General features: G+C 44.3%; 1 protein-coding gene across 1 annotated transcript in view; it reads left to right on the top strand.

Moving 5' to 3' along the window:
- The window catches only part of LOC129866918 (inactive serine protease PAMR1-like), a 60,321-nt gene that overhangs the window by 29,575 nt on the left and 14,425 nt on the right, over window positions 1-16,321 (top strand). Inside the window, exon 4 of the mRNA XM_055939947.1 lies at window positions 2,248-2,362. Coding sequence (XP_055795922.1) covers window positions 2,248-2,362 — 115 coding nt within the window. The remainder of the gene's footprint in view (window positions 1-2,247; window positions 2,363-16,321) is intronic.

Here is a 16,321-nt window from a genome sequence, read left to right as displayed (position 1 = left end):
CCTCTACCCCGGGTCCGGGAGGATCATAGGATTAACAGTGGCTTTAAAACTGATCTGGAACCAGAGGCCAAGAGTTCTGAAAACTCACTCACTGGGAGGAAAAGTGCTGTAGAATGAGTTCTGTTCCACTCAGAGACATAATTCAAACGGCTATAGAAACTAGAGAGTGTTTTCTATCCAATAATAACAATAATATGCATATTGTACGAGCAAGAATTGAGTACTAGGCAGTTTAATCTGTAGAGAAAATTATGCTAATGCGAAACAGCACCCCCCTATAGTTGCAAGAAGTTAGACTTTTGCCTAAGAACACATCCATGAATAAGGAATGATACCAACACATCCTCCGAGAGCATCTTCTCCCAACCATCCAGGAACAGTTTGGTGACGAACAATGCCTTTTCCAGCATGATGGAGCCCCTTGCCATAAGGCAAGAGTGATAACTAAGTGGCTCGGGGAACAAAACATCAATATTTTGGGTCCATGGCCAGGAAACTCCCCAGACCTTAATCCCATTGAGAACTTGTAGTCAATCCTCAAGAGGTGGGTTGACACACAAAAACCCACAAGTTCTGACAAACTCCAAGCATTGATTATGCAAGAATGGGCTGCCATCAGTCAGGATGTGGCCCAGAAGTTAATTGACAGTATGCCAGGGCGGATTTCAGAGTTCTTGAAAAAGAAGGGTCAAAACTGCAAATATTGACTCTTTGCATCAACTTCATGTAATTGTCAATAAAAGCCTTTGACACTTATGAAATGCTTGTAATTCTACTTCAGTATTCCATAGTAACATCTGACAAAAATATCTAAAGACACTGCAGCAGCAAACTTTGTGAAAATTAATATTTGTGTCATTCTCAAAACTTTTGGCCACGACTGTACACTACATGTTCACAAGTATGAGGACAGTGGACACCTGCTCGTCGAACATCTCATTCCAAAATCTTGGGCATTAACATGGAGTTGGTCCCCCATTTTCTGCTATAACAGCCTCCACTCTTCTGGGAAGGCTTTCCACTAGAAGTTGGAACATTGCTGCGGGGACTTGCTTCTATTCAGCCACAAGAGCATTAGTGAGGTTGGGCACTGATGTTGCGCGATTAGGCCTGGCTCGCAGTCGGCGTTACAATTCATCACAAAGGTGTTCAATGGGGTTGAGGTCAGGTCTCTGTGCAGGCTAGTCAAGTTATTCCACACCGATCTTGAAAAAAGATTCTGTATGGACCTCACTTTGTGCACGGGGGCATTGTAATGATGAAACAGGAAAGGCCTTCCCCAAACTCTTGCCACAAAGCTGGAAGCACAGAATCATCTAGAATGTCATTATATGCTGTAGCGTTAAGATTTCCAATCACTGGAACTAATTGGCCTAGCATGCACCATGGAAAACAGCCCCAGACCATTATTCCTCCTCCATCAAACTTTACAGTTGGCACTATGTATTGGGGCAAGTAGCGTTCTCCTGTCATCCACCAAACCCAGATTCGTCTGTCGGACTGCCAGATGGTGAAGCGTGATTCATCATTCCAGAAAACGTATTTCACTGCTCCAGAGTCCAATGTGGGCGAGCTTTACAACACTCCAGCCAACGCCTGCATTGAGCACGGTAATCTTAGGCTTGTGTGTAGCTGCTAGGCCATGGAAACCCATTTCATGAAGCTCTTGACAAACAGTTATTGGGCTGATGTTGCTTCCAGAGGCAGTTTGGAACTCAGTAGTAAGTGTAGCAACCGAGGACAGATTATTTTTACACGCTCCGCTCTTCAGCACTCAGCGGTCCCGTTCTGTGAGCTTGTGTGGCCTACCACTTCGCAGCTGAGCCGTTGTTGCTCCTAAACATATTCATTTCACAATAACAGCACTTAAAGTTGACAAGGGAAGCTCCAGCAGGGCAGACATTTGATGAACTGACTTGTTGGGAAGGTGGCATCCTATGATGGTGTCACTTTGAAAGTCACTGAGCTCTTCCGTTAGGCCATTCTACTGCCAATGTTTGTCTATGGAGATTGCATGGATGTGTGCTAGATTTGATACACCTGTCGGTAACGTATGTGGCTGAAAGAGCTGAATCCACTAGTTCGAAGGGGTGTACACATACTTTAGTAAATATTGTGTGTGAGCTAAACAAAAACACAATGATTTAATTATAATGAAACATATAATTACATTAATAAAGAAAAAGCTGATTGCATTGCATGATCATGTAAAATGTGAGCTCTAAATGGTTTTGTTCCTGTTTATAGAGTGTGGAGGAGTGATCCGTAAACGTCAGGGCCACATAGTTCTGGAAAGTTACCCCACCAACGGTCGCTGTGAATGGACAGTTCAGGTGGACCCACGATTCACCATCGACTTCAGGTGGGTGTGACCAACGATGTATCTGACCTGAGTTGTCTCTTAACCTCAAGACAGAGTTAGTCCACTGAGCCAAAGCCTGGTGTAACTGAATGACAGCTAGTTATAATGTTCACTTTGTCATATTTTCCCTTGACATGAAAAGGCTATACTTTGGCCTCTCTGGTGACCATCTGTAATAGTTATTAATACCTGACCCATTTAATTTCAGCTTTCACAATTCTTTGAGAGGTAGGTCATGGACCAATGTGAGTCTAGACCACAGGTTGAAAACCACTCCTATTCTTGAATAAAAGTAATTGCATTTCACTCATGTGATAACTTTGTATTTTCTCCAGCATTTTATTTGAGGGCATTTACGATAACGATTAAAAAGAGCCACCTTGAACATTGAGCTGCATCCAGTCTGTTGGCATAATACGTAGTACATACAGTAATAGCTTTGTGTGTTGAAATAAACAGATCAATACACGCTTAGAAAAAAAGGTGCTATCTAGAACCTATAAGGGTCCCCATAGGAGAATCCTTTGGACAACCCTTTTGGGTTCCATGTAGAAGACTTTTCCTTTTCACAAAGGGTTCTACATGGAACCCAAACGTGTTCTACCTTTTTGGGTTGGGGACAGATGAAGAACCATTTTGGAACCCTTTTTTCTGAGATTGATAGCATTTTTCCTTTTGTGAAAACACATAAAGCTCCATGTTAAACTACACAACCGTGACAAGCTCAGACAGCTAGGCCAAATCCATGATCTGATGACAAATGGATCTGCAAGCATAGCATAACCAGTTGCACAATATGGTTTATCGACAGATAGAGATTCATAAATCATCTCCTAAAGTGAAGAAATAGGGCCTTATACTGCTGTTTTGTGTCCATTATGACATACAAGACACAGAGACCATCATTAAATAGTGGTCCTCTCTGTTTCATGTTGCTGTGCTCATAGTTGGACTATTAAATTTATACGCTTTGGCACCAGCCAGCGAAACCTTACTGGCAGAGCCATTTTGCATGTATTACTCACTACTCTTGGCTACATCACTCTAATTTATACCAGTAATGTTGACTCTCACTTCACACTCCTCATGGACAACACACCAATCGAGTTACACAGCAACACACGCTGCACAGCTATACTTTTAGAGCCCTGAGATGTGCGGCCCCTAAGAGACTTTAATAACAATGGGGGAATTTGCTATTGTGAAAAAGTCTGATCTAAAATATGACGTCATTCCACTGTTCTCCTTTGTATGTCGAGTCAAATATCTTAACCCTCATCGGACTGGGGTCAGCCGACTGGGGTCATTTTGACCCCGGAGGCATATTTTGGATAATAACCCAAAGGTTATTTATTCACAGAGTCAGATTACCGACCGGGCATGCAGTGCACGTCAGGGGTCCCTCAGTTAGCACATGGTGTAGAATTTCAGGAAAGTAACTTTAAAACTGCAACATTTTCTCTCAGCTTCTTGACAAAATGTGTAGAATAGCTGAAAATGTGCTTTAAAAACTACAACAATCTCGCAACCTCATGGCAAATTGTGAACAAAAGCATGAGATCAGCATAAAACAGAAACAACAAAAAATCTTTGCCCCATGGCAAAAAGTGTAGAATTGTAGGAAATCAGTTTTAAAACTGCAACATTTGCTCTTAGCCTCATGAAATGCAGTAAGTTGCAGTAAACGGATTACCAAATAATATTTTTTGGGGTGCCCCGGGGCCCCACGTGCAATAGTCTGGCCCTGTTTATTGAATTATTCAAAATGTTCATGACTTTGTCAATCAACTGTTTCTTAATACATCTAAATCATTGTTTAGTGTTGCTGTATCAATATGGACTTTAGGGTCATTTTGACCTCAGGCAAAAACACCTAATTTCTTCTATAGTAATTTCATTGATAGGAATTTTATTTGAATGTAGATTTCTCTGGATCTCCGAGCTAACAAGGTAAAAATCTGTAATTCTGTCCCTAAAGAAGGCAGTTAACCTACTGTTCCTAGGCAGTCATTATAAATAAGAATTTGTTCTTCACTGACTTGCCTAGTTAAATAAAGGTAAAAAAAACAAAAACACACGCTGCCTGGGGTGAAAGAGTGCCGTAGGTTGGCGGCGTCTGTCAGCAAAGCGTTTATGGGTATTAGAGCCTTCCTGCAGATGCCGGTGAGCGGTCTCTCATACCCGCTCACCACGCCGAAACCAGTCGTCGACAGCTGGGACAGTACCAGGCTCCTCCTCCCAGGGAAACATCTAGGTTTGGAAACCAAGGACACACTGAAACGGAGTAAGGCGGAGGGATGAGTGCATGAGTGAGTTCTGAGCATATTCGGCCTAGGCCATGTGGAGAGGCAGAACATTGTTGGCGGATGTACCATTTCTTGGTTCAGGTGTTCCGTCTGCCCGCTGGTCTGGGGGTGGTACCCGGAGGAGAGGCTGAGGGTGACCCCCAGTCGGTCACAGAAGGCTCGCTATACCTGGGAGACAAATTGGGGCCCGCGGTCAGAGACGATGTCCTCCAGAATCCATACAGACGGAACACCTGCTGGAACATATACTCCGCCAATTCCATGGCGTTAGGTAGATGAGGAAGAGGAACCAGACAACACATTTTTGAAAAACGGTCTACTATGTCAAGGATGGTGGTGTTAGCTGTTGACTTCTTCACAGACCTGAATCCTCTATGTGGGACCAGGGTCTGTGAGGGATTGGCAAAGGTTGAAGCTTCCCGGAAGGGAGATGACGAGGGATTTTGGTTTGGGCGCAGACTGGACAGGAGAGTGCGTAATCCCTTACGTCTGATGCCAGTGAGGACCACCAGAACTTCCGGGCTAGAAGTTCGGTGGTTTGTGTAATGCCCAGATGTCCTGACCCCAAGGACGTGTGACACCATTCCATCAGTTGGGGTCTAACAGCTGCTGGTATGTAATTCTTCCCAGCTGGTGTCTCAGGAGGAGCCGGGTCTGAGGTTAGGGCTTCTTGCATAGCAGAGTGAACCTCCCACTGTACCGGTCCCATAATGCAAGAGGAAAGAAGAATGGGTGTAGGGTCTGAGGTATTGGTCCGAAGGTCAAACTGGCGGGAGGGAGCATCAGTTTTTACTTTTTTCTTTCCAGGGATGTAAGTAACATGAAAATGGAAGTGTGTGAAGAGAGCCCAGCGGGCATGTTTGGAGTTTAACCTCTTGGCCTCTCTGATATAATCCAGATTACAATGATCTGTTAGGACGAGAAAGGGATGTTGTGCGCCCTCCAACCAGTGGCGCCACTCCTCGAGGGCCAGCTTGATTGCGAGGAGTTCTGTTCCCCACATCATAATTCCTCTCAGCGGGGGATAACTTCCTGGAAAAGAAGGCACAGGGATGTGATTTGGGAGGTGTTCACCCGCTGAGAGAGTATGACTCCTACTTGAGGCATCCACCTCCAGGGTGAAAGGAAGGGTCGGATCAGGTTGGCGAAGGACAGGAGCTGAGGTGAAGAGGCGTTTCAAGTTGTTGATTGCAGTCAGGGCGGTATCAGTCCATTGAAGGGTCCGGGTCTTTTGGCTAGTAAGGGCAGTGAGGGGAGCGGCCATAGAACTGAAGTTCTGAATGAACCGGTAATAGAAGTTGGAGAACCCAATGAAACGTTGGAGTTCCTTAATGGTGGTGGGTTTGGGCCAGTTACTGACGCCGGTGACTTTGTTCTCATCTATGCTGACCCCTCCAGGTGTCAGTATGAAGCCGAGGAAGTTTACCGAGGTTACATGGAAGGTCTTCACATAAAAGGTTATGCTCAAGGAGCCGTTGAAGAACCTTTTGCACATGCTGTATGTGATCCTTCAGGGAGTAGGAGTAAATCAGGATGTCATCAATTTAGACGATGAGAAAGCGGTTGATCATATCCTGTAAAACCTCATTCATAAAGGATTAGAAGACCGCGGGGGCGTTCGTAAGGCATGACCAGGTGTTCGTAGTGCCCTCGAGCGGTGATGAAGGCCGTCTTCCATTCGTCGCCTCCACGTATACGGACAAGGTTATATGCACTTCACAGGTCGAGTTTAGTATAGATGTTGGAGCAGCCCACTTGTTCAAGGGACGCTGGGATCAGAGGAAGAGGGTCACGGTTCTTGACCGTGACGTCATTCAATACATGGACGGATGGATATACATGGAAGAAGAAGCTGGACACAGCCGGGGAAGAAGGACGAATTAAACATCAATGTAGTTCTCCATTGCCTCATTTTCCAGGATAGATAGGGGGTAAACACGGCCCATTGGTGGGGACACTCCAGGGAGTAAGTCAATAGCACAGTCTCCTGGGCGATGTGGTGGCAGAGTGGAGGCCTTGGTTTTGCTTAAGACATTGAAGGGTCGTGACAACAATGAGGGTGTCCGAGGATGAGAGTTGAATGGTTTTGGTGTGTAAGACTCCAATCTGGAGGGTGACACTGTGTCAGGTGCGTTACCAAATGCCGCCCATCCAGGGTGTTAATCCTTAAGGGAGGGGTGACAGGTGTTAGATCAATGTCAAGCTCTTTTACTAGCTGGTGATCGATAAAATTACTTGCTGCTCCTGAATCTGTCAAGCCTTCTACGTACTTGTTAACTCTCTTCAAGGTTATCAATACTGGGATGGAGAATTGCTTCTGGGAGATATTTAGAAATAAGGACACGCCTACCTGCATGGCAGCGGAGGGACCCTTTAAATCTCTCTGTGGGGAGCGAACAGGGCAATGGCTGAGTAGATTATCTTTCCCGCCACAGTATAGGCAGAGCCCTTCTTGGATCCGGTTTTGATGTTCGATACACAGGAGCGGAGCATGGCCCAACTGCATGGGCTCTGGAAGACTCGGACAGGATGATGGAATCATGGAAAGAGAAGGTTTCGGGTTCCTGGGTGGCAGAGTTCTTCGGTGGTCGGCGATGAGGTGGTCGATGGAGATATGAATATATTGATTTAAATCCTGAAGGTGACCTTTACAGGCCAGCTCTGCCTGAAGTTCCCTGTTGAGCCCTCTTCGGTAGACGGTAAGTAAAGCAGCCTCATTCCATCAACTCCTTGCAGCCATGGTGCGGAACTCGATGGCATACTCAGCAGCTGAATTGCGAACTTTTGAAGCTCTATGAGGTCTTCTATAGGATGTCCAGAGGGAGAGTGATCGAATGCATCTTTGAAGAGGGTGTGAAAATGTGTCTCGGATCCGAGATCTCTGCTGTTGGCAGTCCATATGGCTGTGGCCCAATCCAGGGCTTTGCCTGTGAGTAGATACAACAAAATCCACCCTGCCCTTGTCGGTGGCGAAGTTAGTGGGGTTGTGCCCAATGTATTTGTTGCGTTGCATCAGACATCGCTGACATTTCCCAGGCGAACCATTATATGTTCCAGGCATGGGTGTGAACGAAGGAGTGCTATGGGTGACGATAGCTGGCATCGGAGGAGTAGGGACAGGCTGGCAGAGAAGATGAAAAATTTCCTCCATAAACTCCTCTTGCTGGGTTAGGCGCTGCTGTAGCTCTGCTGAATCCATTCTGTTTTTAGGCAATGTATTCCGTAATGAATACTCAGGGAGAAAAAGGTGTAGATTCTTGCGCAGAGCGTGGCAGATGTTTATTACGCCTTCGCAGAAGGCAGGAATTGTGGTCGCAGGCAATGGTCAAACACAGGTAGGCAGTCAAAAACAAAACAATACCTCACAACCATACAAACAGAAAGAACTGAACTAAATAGAGAGATGATGAGAGCAGGTGAGAAACGAACACAGGTGAAATCAATGAACAAAAATCAAAGACAGGGCTACGTACCAGAACACAAAGAAACAGGGCTACGTTCAAGAACACAAAGAAAAAGAACACAAGGTTGACTAAGAAAGGAAAAGCAGAACCTTACACATCCTGCCATACAAGCCCTACCATTCCCATTGTTTCACTAGCAGCGATGCTACTGCTGGTTGTGGGGTAAGAAAATAAATACAACTGAGCAATATTTTTCTCCATTGTTTCTCAGGATAAATGGATGAATCACTTTTTGTCACTAAAATAAAGTATATTTCAAATCTTGGTGTACTGCCCCTTTAAATGGCAGACATTTTTACCATATAAAATATGACAATTAGTGTGATAGTAAATAAACTTTTTAGTACTTATTTGGAATGTACTTTAGGAATAAGCTGCAGATTATTGAAGGAATGTTAAGAATATGTCTGTTTTGGTCTTTTTTATATTTTTTTGATAACACAACATGTCTAATGATGTTTTGATGAGAATCAAGTTGATATTTGATTGTTGCTTTTTCCAATAGTTTCTTCTTAGGGTCAAAATGGTAATCCTTGTGTATGAAATATGTTGGTAGTATGAGGGTTAAATCTACCAATATAGAGAAGAGCCAGGAGATACTCCCCATTCTTTTTAATCTTTTTCTGTTAGAGCTGAATGTTAACTTACACTCCTCCATCCAAACCCTTGTTTTCTGTCATTCCCTGTCCAGACTCCTTGACTTTTCCACATTTTGTGACATTACAGCCTTATTTTAAAATCAATTAAATAAAACAAATTCCTCAACAATCTACACACAATACCCCACAACAACAGGTTTTTAGAAATGTTTGCAAATTAAAAATACATGAAAACAGAAATACCTTATTTACATAAGTATTCAGACCCTTTGCTATGAGACTCGAAATAGAGCTCAGGTGCATACTGTTTCCATTGATCATCCTTGAGATGTTTTGACAAACTTGATTGGAGTTCACCTGTGGTAAGCTAAATTGATTGGACATTATTGGAAAGGCACACACCTGTCTATATACTGTAAGGTCCCACAGTTGACAGTGCATGTCAGAGCAAAAACCAAGCCATGAGGTCGAAGGAATTGTCCGTTGAGCTCCGAGACAGGATTGTGTCGAGGCACAGATCTGAGGAAGGGTACCAAACCATTTCTGCAGCATTGAAGGTCCCCAAGAACACAGTGGCCTCCATCATTCTTGAAGAAGTTTGGAACCACCAAGACTCTTCCTAGATCTGAGCAATCGGGGGAGAAGGACCTTGGTCAGGAAGGTGACCAAGAACCCAATGGTCACTCTGACAGAGCTCTAGAGTTCCTCTGTGGAGATGGGAGAACCTTTCAGAAGGACAACAATCTCTGCAGCACTCCACCAATAAGGTCTTTATAGTAGAGTGGCCATCAGAAGACATTCCTCAGTAAATGACACATGACAGCTTACTTCGAGTTTGCCAAAAGGCACCTAAAGTCTCTCAGACCATGAGAAACAAGATAGTCTGGTCTGATGAAACAAAGATTGAACTCTTTGGCCTGAATGCCAAGCGTCACGTCTGGAGGAAACCTGGCACCATCTCTTTTCAGCGGCAGAGACTGGGAGACTAATAAGGATCGAGGCAAAGGTGAACGGAGCAAAGTAGAGAGAGATCCTTGATTAAAACTTGCTCCAGAGCTCTCAGGACCTCAGACTGGTGGCGAAGGTTCACCTTCCAACAGGACAACAACCATAAGCACACAGCCAAGACAACGAGGAGCGGCTTCGGGACAAGTTTCTGAATGTCCTTGAGTGGCACAGACTTAAACCTGATCGAGCATCTCTGAAGAGTCCTGAAAAAAGCTGTGCAGCAATATTCCCCATCCAACCTGACAGAGCTTGAGAGGATCTGCAGAGAAGAATGGGAAAAACTCCCCAAATATAGGTGTGCCAAGTATGTAGCGTCATACCCAAGAAGACTCAAGACTGTAATCGCTGTCAAAGGTGCATCAACAAAGCACGGAGTAAAGTATTATTTTTATAAATTAGCACAATTTTCCAAAAACCTTGTGGGGTATTGTGTGGGGGGGGAAAACTAGTTAATCAATTTTAGAATAAGGCTGTAACCTAACAAAATGTGGAAAAGGTCAAGGGCCGTGAATACTTTCCAAAGGCACTGTATACCAATGTGTCTCTCACCAATTCTGCTATTCACTTTAACTCTCATTAAAAGAGGCCCTGAAGCCACAGACCTCTGGTTTCTGGATGACCTTATAGTGTAAATTCACTGAAAATTCACAAGGAACGCTGGGAGTTGACAGTAGTATATTCACCAATCATACTATTTAGCTTGGCAATGTGACTGTTTGAGTTAATAGTAATCATACATCAACGACACATCAAGTCAGTCACTTACAATCAGACCAGTGTTATTAACACAGTCAGTCACTTACAATCAGACCAGTGTTATTAACACAGTCAGTCACTTACAATCAGACCAGTGTTAACACAGTCAGTCCCACATGGAAGTTTGCAGATGATCACTGATTATAAAGAATGAGATGAGATTTTTACGGGCCTCACAACATAGATGTATTACGTATATTGTATGGTACCATATATACATACGCTTCTCGCTGGGTTCAAAATATACGAGGTACTTAAACTGTTTGGATATCTGCTTCATGGAAAGAAATGGGAGAGTGCTAAGTGCAAATTGACTCTTAAAGTTGGGGTGAACAGATATCCTTAAAATATTTCTAATAGTGCTAAACCTTGACAATTAATATATCATCTGTTTTTCTATAGCTCGACATATGTTAACGCAAACATCTGTCCTTGTTGAAATTGAAGGCTAAAATATGTTCTGTTTTTGTAGCCTGTGTAACTAACGCTTGTGGCATTATATTTTCCATTTTTCCTCTTAGCTCCTGCAAATGTCCCATTACTTCCACGCAGTAACAATTGTTGCGTTGTTGCCTCAAATTGGACATCATTAGACTCAGCCATGATCTCAGTTGAAAGCAGTGCAGAAAAAAAAATTATAACGACTCCGAGTCTACTTTTTTTCATTGATCTCTTTCGCAGGCGAGGAAGCAGAAAAAATGTGACAGTATGAAAAAGCGCTGATCACTGTTGCCTTGGTGAAAATACATCATAACAGATTTCACCTCCACCGCAACCAGAGGGAACTAAACATTCTATTCTCACCTTCATTAAAAGGAAGTGAGTCGTGCAAAGTGAGGGAATCACTCGTTGGCGCCGTTAACATCTTCAATGGCTCTGATTGCTGTTCATTGCTCGCCTGCTGGCTGTAGTAAAAGAGTCAGTGGTGTGAGATGGTGCCAGCCAGGGTGGCAGAGCCAGCAAAGCCAGGCAGGTACTCCCTCTCACGGCTGCTCCAGGAAACAAAGGCTCTAGCAGGAAAACTCAGAGTAAAGGGGGGTGGTGCAGTAATGAGCAATTTACATGATGTTTACTTCCCATTACTTTTGAGGGGGGCCAAGTGAGAAACCTGTTGACTAGTTTGGTATGGAAAATCCAGGCCTGGCTATGGCAATGAAAACTTTCTGGCTGGACTAAACAGAAGAATGACTGGATGACTGAATGGTATAAGTGACTAGATAAAACAAACCATGACTATTGGCTTCTGAAGATATCCACATTTTAAATGGCATTGCAAGTGAACAGATACTTTGTCAACAGACATTTTTTCACTAGCAATACTTTGGCTGTAGACAAATATCGGTTTCCAAGTTAATTCAAGGTGTGGAGTTCGACAGAATATACAGTGCATTCAGAAAGTATTCAGACCCCTTGACTTTTTCCACATTTTCTTACGTTACAGCCTTATTCTAAAATGTATTAAATAGATTTTTCCCTCATCAATCTACACACACTTAACAAAGCAAAAACAGATTAGTAGACATTTTTGCACATGTATTAAAAAACAACATTTACATAAGTATTCAGACCCTTTACTTAGTTGTAGCCAGCGATTCCAGCCTAGATTCTTCTTGTGTATGACGCTACAAGCTTGGCACACCTGTATTTGGGGAGTTTCTCCCATTCTTCTCTGCAGATCCTATCAAGCTCCACCAGGTTGGATGGGGAGCGTTGTGAATTTTCAGGTCTCTCAAGAGATGTTCGATCAGGTTCAAGTCCACTCTCTGGCTGGGCCACTCAAGGACATTCAGAGACTTGTCCTGAAACCACTCCTGCCTTGTCTTGGCTGTGTGCTTCGGGTTGTTGTCCTGTTGAAAAGTGAAACTTGGCCCCAGTCTGAGGTCCTGAGCGCTCTGGAGCAGGTTTTCGTTAAAGATTTGCTGTAGTTTGCTCAGTTCATCTTTCCCTCGATCCTGACTCGTCTCCCAGTGCCTGCCACTGAAAAACATCCTCACAACATGATACTGCCACCACCATACTTCACCGTAGGGATGGTGCCAGGTTTCCTCAAGACATGGCAATTGCCATTCAGGCCAAAGAGTTCAATCTGGTTTCATCAGACCAGATAATCTTGTTTCTCATGGTCAACTGTGGGACCTTATCTAGAAAGGTATGTGACTTTCCAAATCATGTCCAATCAATTGAATTTACCACAGGTGGACTTCAATCAAGTTGTTGAAACATCTCAAGGATGGTCAATGGAAACAGGATGCACCTGAGCTCAATTTCGAGTCTCATAGCAAAGGGTCTGAATACTGTAATAATGTAAATAAGGTATTTCTGTTTTTGCTTTGTCATTATGGGGTATTGTATGTAGATTGATGAGGATTTGAATTAATTTAATCAATTTGAGAATGAGGCTGTAAAGTAACAAAATGTGGGAAAAGTCAAGGGGTCTGAGTTATTTCCACTGCACTGTTATGGAGGAAGTTTGGATTTAGAAAGATGGATTTTTTTTCTGTACTTTTTTTACACTATTAGCTCAGGAATGTTTTGTGTCATTACATACAGCCGGGAAGAACTATTGGATATTAGAGTTGTGGTAACTCACAAGAATTACCAGCATTACGACCAGGAATACGTCTTCCCTGGATCAGATCCTTTTTTCCCCTATCCAGAGCAATTTAACTTATTCCAGAGACTGACCCAAAACATTGCCGGCAGAGGAGAGGCACTCAAGGCGACCTGCTGGTTCGACTTAGGAAGCGTGCACGCCACCCTTCGCTTCCGAGTATATTACTCGCTAATGTTCAGGCTTTGGATAACAAAGTTGATAAGCTTAGAGCAAGGATTTCTTTCCAGAGAGACATCGGGGCCTGTAACATACTTTACTTAACGGAAACATGGCTCTCTTTGAATACTCTGTCGGAGTCGGTAAAGCCAGCAGGATTCTCAGTACATCGCGCAGACAGGAATACATATCTCTCCGGGAAGCGAGGGGCGAAGGGGTTTGTTTCATGATTAACGACTCATGGTGTAATTCTAGAAACCTACAGGAACTCAAGTCCATTTGTTCACCCGACCTAGAATACCTCATAATTAAATACCAACCATATTATCTCCCAAGAGAATTATCCTCCAGCATCGCCACGGCCGTTTACATCCCACCTCAAGCCGTTACCTCGACGGCCCTCAAAGACCTTCACTGGAATTTATGCAAACTGGAAACCACAAATCCTGAGTCTGCATTTATTGTAGCTGGGGATTTCAACAAAGCAAATTTGAAGACTAGGCTACCGAGGTCCTATCAACATATCGACTGTACTACGTGCGCTGCTAAGACTCTCGACCATTGCCATTCAATCTTCCTGAATGCTTACCAGGCCCTCCCCCACCCTTTCGGCAAATCTGACCACAACTCCATCTTGCACCTCCCGTCCTATAGGCAGAAACTCAAACAGGAAGGACCCGTGCTTCAAACTAGGCAACGCTGGTCTGACCAATCGGAATCCACGCTTCAGGATTGTTTTAATATCGTGAACTGGGATATGTTAGGGGTAGCTTGCGAAAATAATCTAGACACATACACAGATACGGTGACTGAGTTTATAAGGAAGTGTATAGGAGATGTAATACCCACTGTGACTATTTAAACCTACCCTAACCAGAAACCGTGGATAGATGGTAACATTCGCGTGAAACTGAAAGCGCGAACCACTGCATTTAACCATGGCAAGGTCACTGGTAATATGGCAGAATATAAAAAGTGTAGTTATTCACCCCGCAAGGCAATCAAACAAGCTAAACGTCAGTATAGAGATAAAGGGGAGTCGCAATTCAATGACTCAGACACGAGACGTATGTGGCAGGGACTACAGACAATCACGGACTACAAAAGGAAAACCAGCCACTTCGCCGAGACCGACGTCTTGCTTCCGGACAGGCTAAACACATTCTTTGCACGCTTTGAGGATAACACAAAGCCACCGACACGGCCCGCTACCATGGACTGTTGGCTCTCCTTCTCCTTGGCTGACGTGAGTAAAACATTTAAACATGTTAAGCTTTGCAAGGCTGCCGGCCCTGCCTTACCTGACACCCAAGACCCACTCCAATTTGCTTACCGACCCAATAGGTCCACAGACGACGCAATCGCAACCACACTGCACACTGCCCTAACCCATCTGGACAAGAGGAATACCTATGTGAGAATGCTGTTTATTGACTATAGCTCAGCATTTAACACCATAGTTCCCTCCAAACTCATCATCAAGCTCGAGACCCTGGGTCTCGACCCCGCCCTGTGCAACTTGGTCCTGGACTTCCTGACGGGCCCCCCCCAGGTGGTGAGGGTAGGTAACAACATCTCCACCCCGCTGATCCTCAACACCGGGGCCCCACAAGGGTGCGTTCTGAGCCCTCTCCTGTACTCCCTGTTCACCCACGACTGCGTGGCCATGCACGCCTCCAACTCAATCATCAAGTTTGCGGACGACACTACAGTGGTAGGCTTGATTACCAACAACGACGAGACGGCCTACAGGGAGGAGGTGAGGGCCCTCGGAGTGTGGTGTCAGGAAAATAACCTCACACTCAACGTCAACAAAACAAAAGAGATGATTGTGGACTTCAGGAAACAGCAGAGGGAGCACCCCCCTATCCACATCGACGGGACAGTAGTGGAGAAGGTGGAAAGTTTTAAGTTCCTCGGTGTACACATCACGGACAAACTGAATTGGTCCACCCACATAGACAGCGTTGTGAAGAAGGCGCAGCAGCGCCTCTTCAACCTCAGGAGGCTGAAGAAATTCGGCTTGTCACCAAAAGCACTCACAAACTTCTACAGATGCACAATCGAGAGCATCCTGTCGGGCTGTATCACCGCCTGGTACGGCAACTGCTCCGCCCACAACCGTAAGGCTCTCCAGAGGGTAGTGAGGTCTGCACAACGCATCACCGGGGGCAAACTACCTGCCCTCCAGGACACCTACACCACCCGATGTCACAGAAAGGCCATAAAGATCATCAAGGACAACAACCACCCAAGCCACTGCCTGTTCACCCTGCTATCATCCAGAAGGCGAGGTCAGTACAGGTGCATCAAAGCAGGGACCGAGAGACTGAAAAACAGCCTCTATCTCAAGGCCATTAGACTGTTAAACAGCCACCACTAACATTTAGTGGCCGCTGCCAACATACTGACTCAACTCCAGCCACTTTAATAATGGGAATTGATGGAAATTATGTAAAAATGTACCACTAGCCACTTTAAACAATGCCACTTAATATAATGTTTACACACCCTACATTACTCATCTCATATGTATATGTATATACTGTACTCCAAATCATCTACTGCATCTTGCCATCTTTATGTAATACATGTATCACTAGCCAGTTTAAACTATGCCACTTTATGTTTACATACCCTACATTACTCATCTCATATGTATATACTGTACTCTATACCATCTACTGCATCTTGCCTATGCCGTTCTGTACCATCACTCATTCATATATCTTTATGTACATATTCTTTATCCCTTTACACTTGTGTGTATAAGGTAGTAGTTGTGGAATTGTTAGGTTAGATTACTTGTTGGTTATTACCGCATTGTCGGAACTAGAAGCACAAGCATTTCGCTACACTCGCATTAACATCTGCTAACCATGTGTATGAGACAAATAAAATTTGATTTGATTTGATTTGAATCACTCCTCCAACTCAATCATCAAGTTTGCAAACGACACAACAATACTAGACTTGATTACCAACGATGACGAGACAGCCTACACGGAGGAGGTGAGGGCTTGGGAGTGTGGTGCCTGGAAAAAAACCTCTCAGTT

The sequence above is a fragment of the Salvelinus fontinalis genome, chromosome 12, assembly GCF_029448725.1.
Source record: "Salvelinus fontinalis isolate EN_2023a chromosome 12, ASM2944872v1, whole genome shotgun sequence".
In the NCBI taxonomy this organism is placed as follows: domain Eukaryota; kingdom Metazoa; phylum Chordata; class Actinopteri; order Salmoniformes; family Salmonidae; genus Salvelinus; species Salvelinus fontinalis.
Note: the sequence above shows the minus strand (reverse complement) of the source record. Positions and strands in the feature narration are given on the sequence as shown.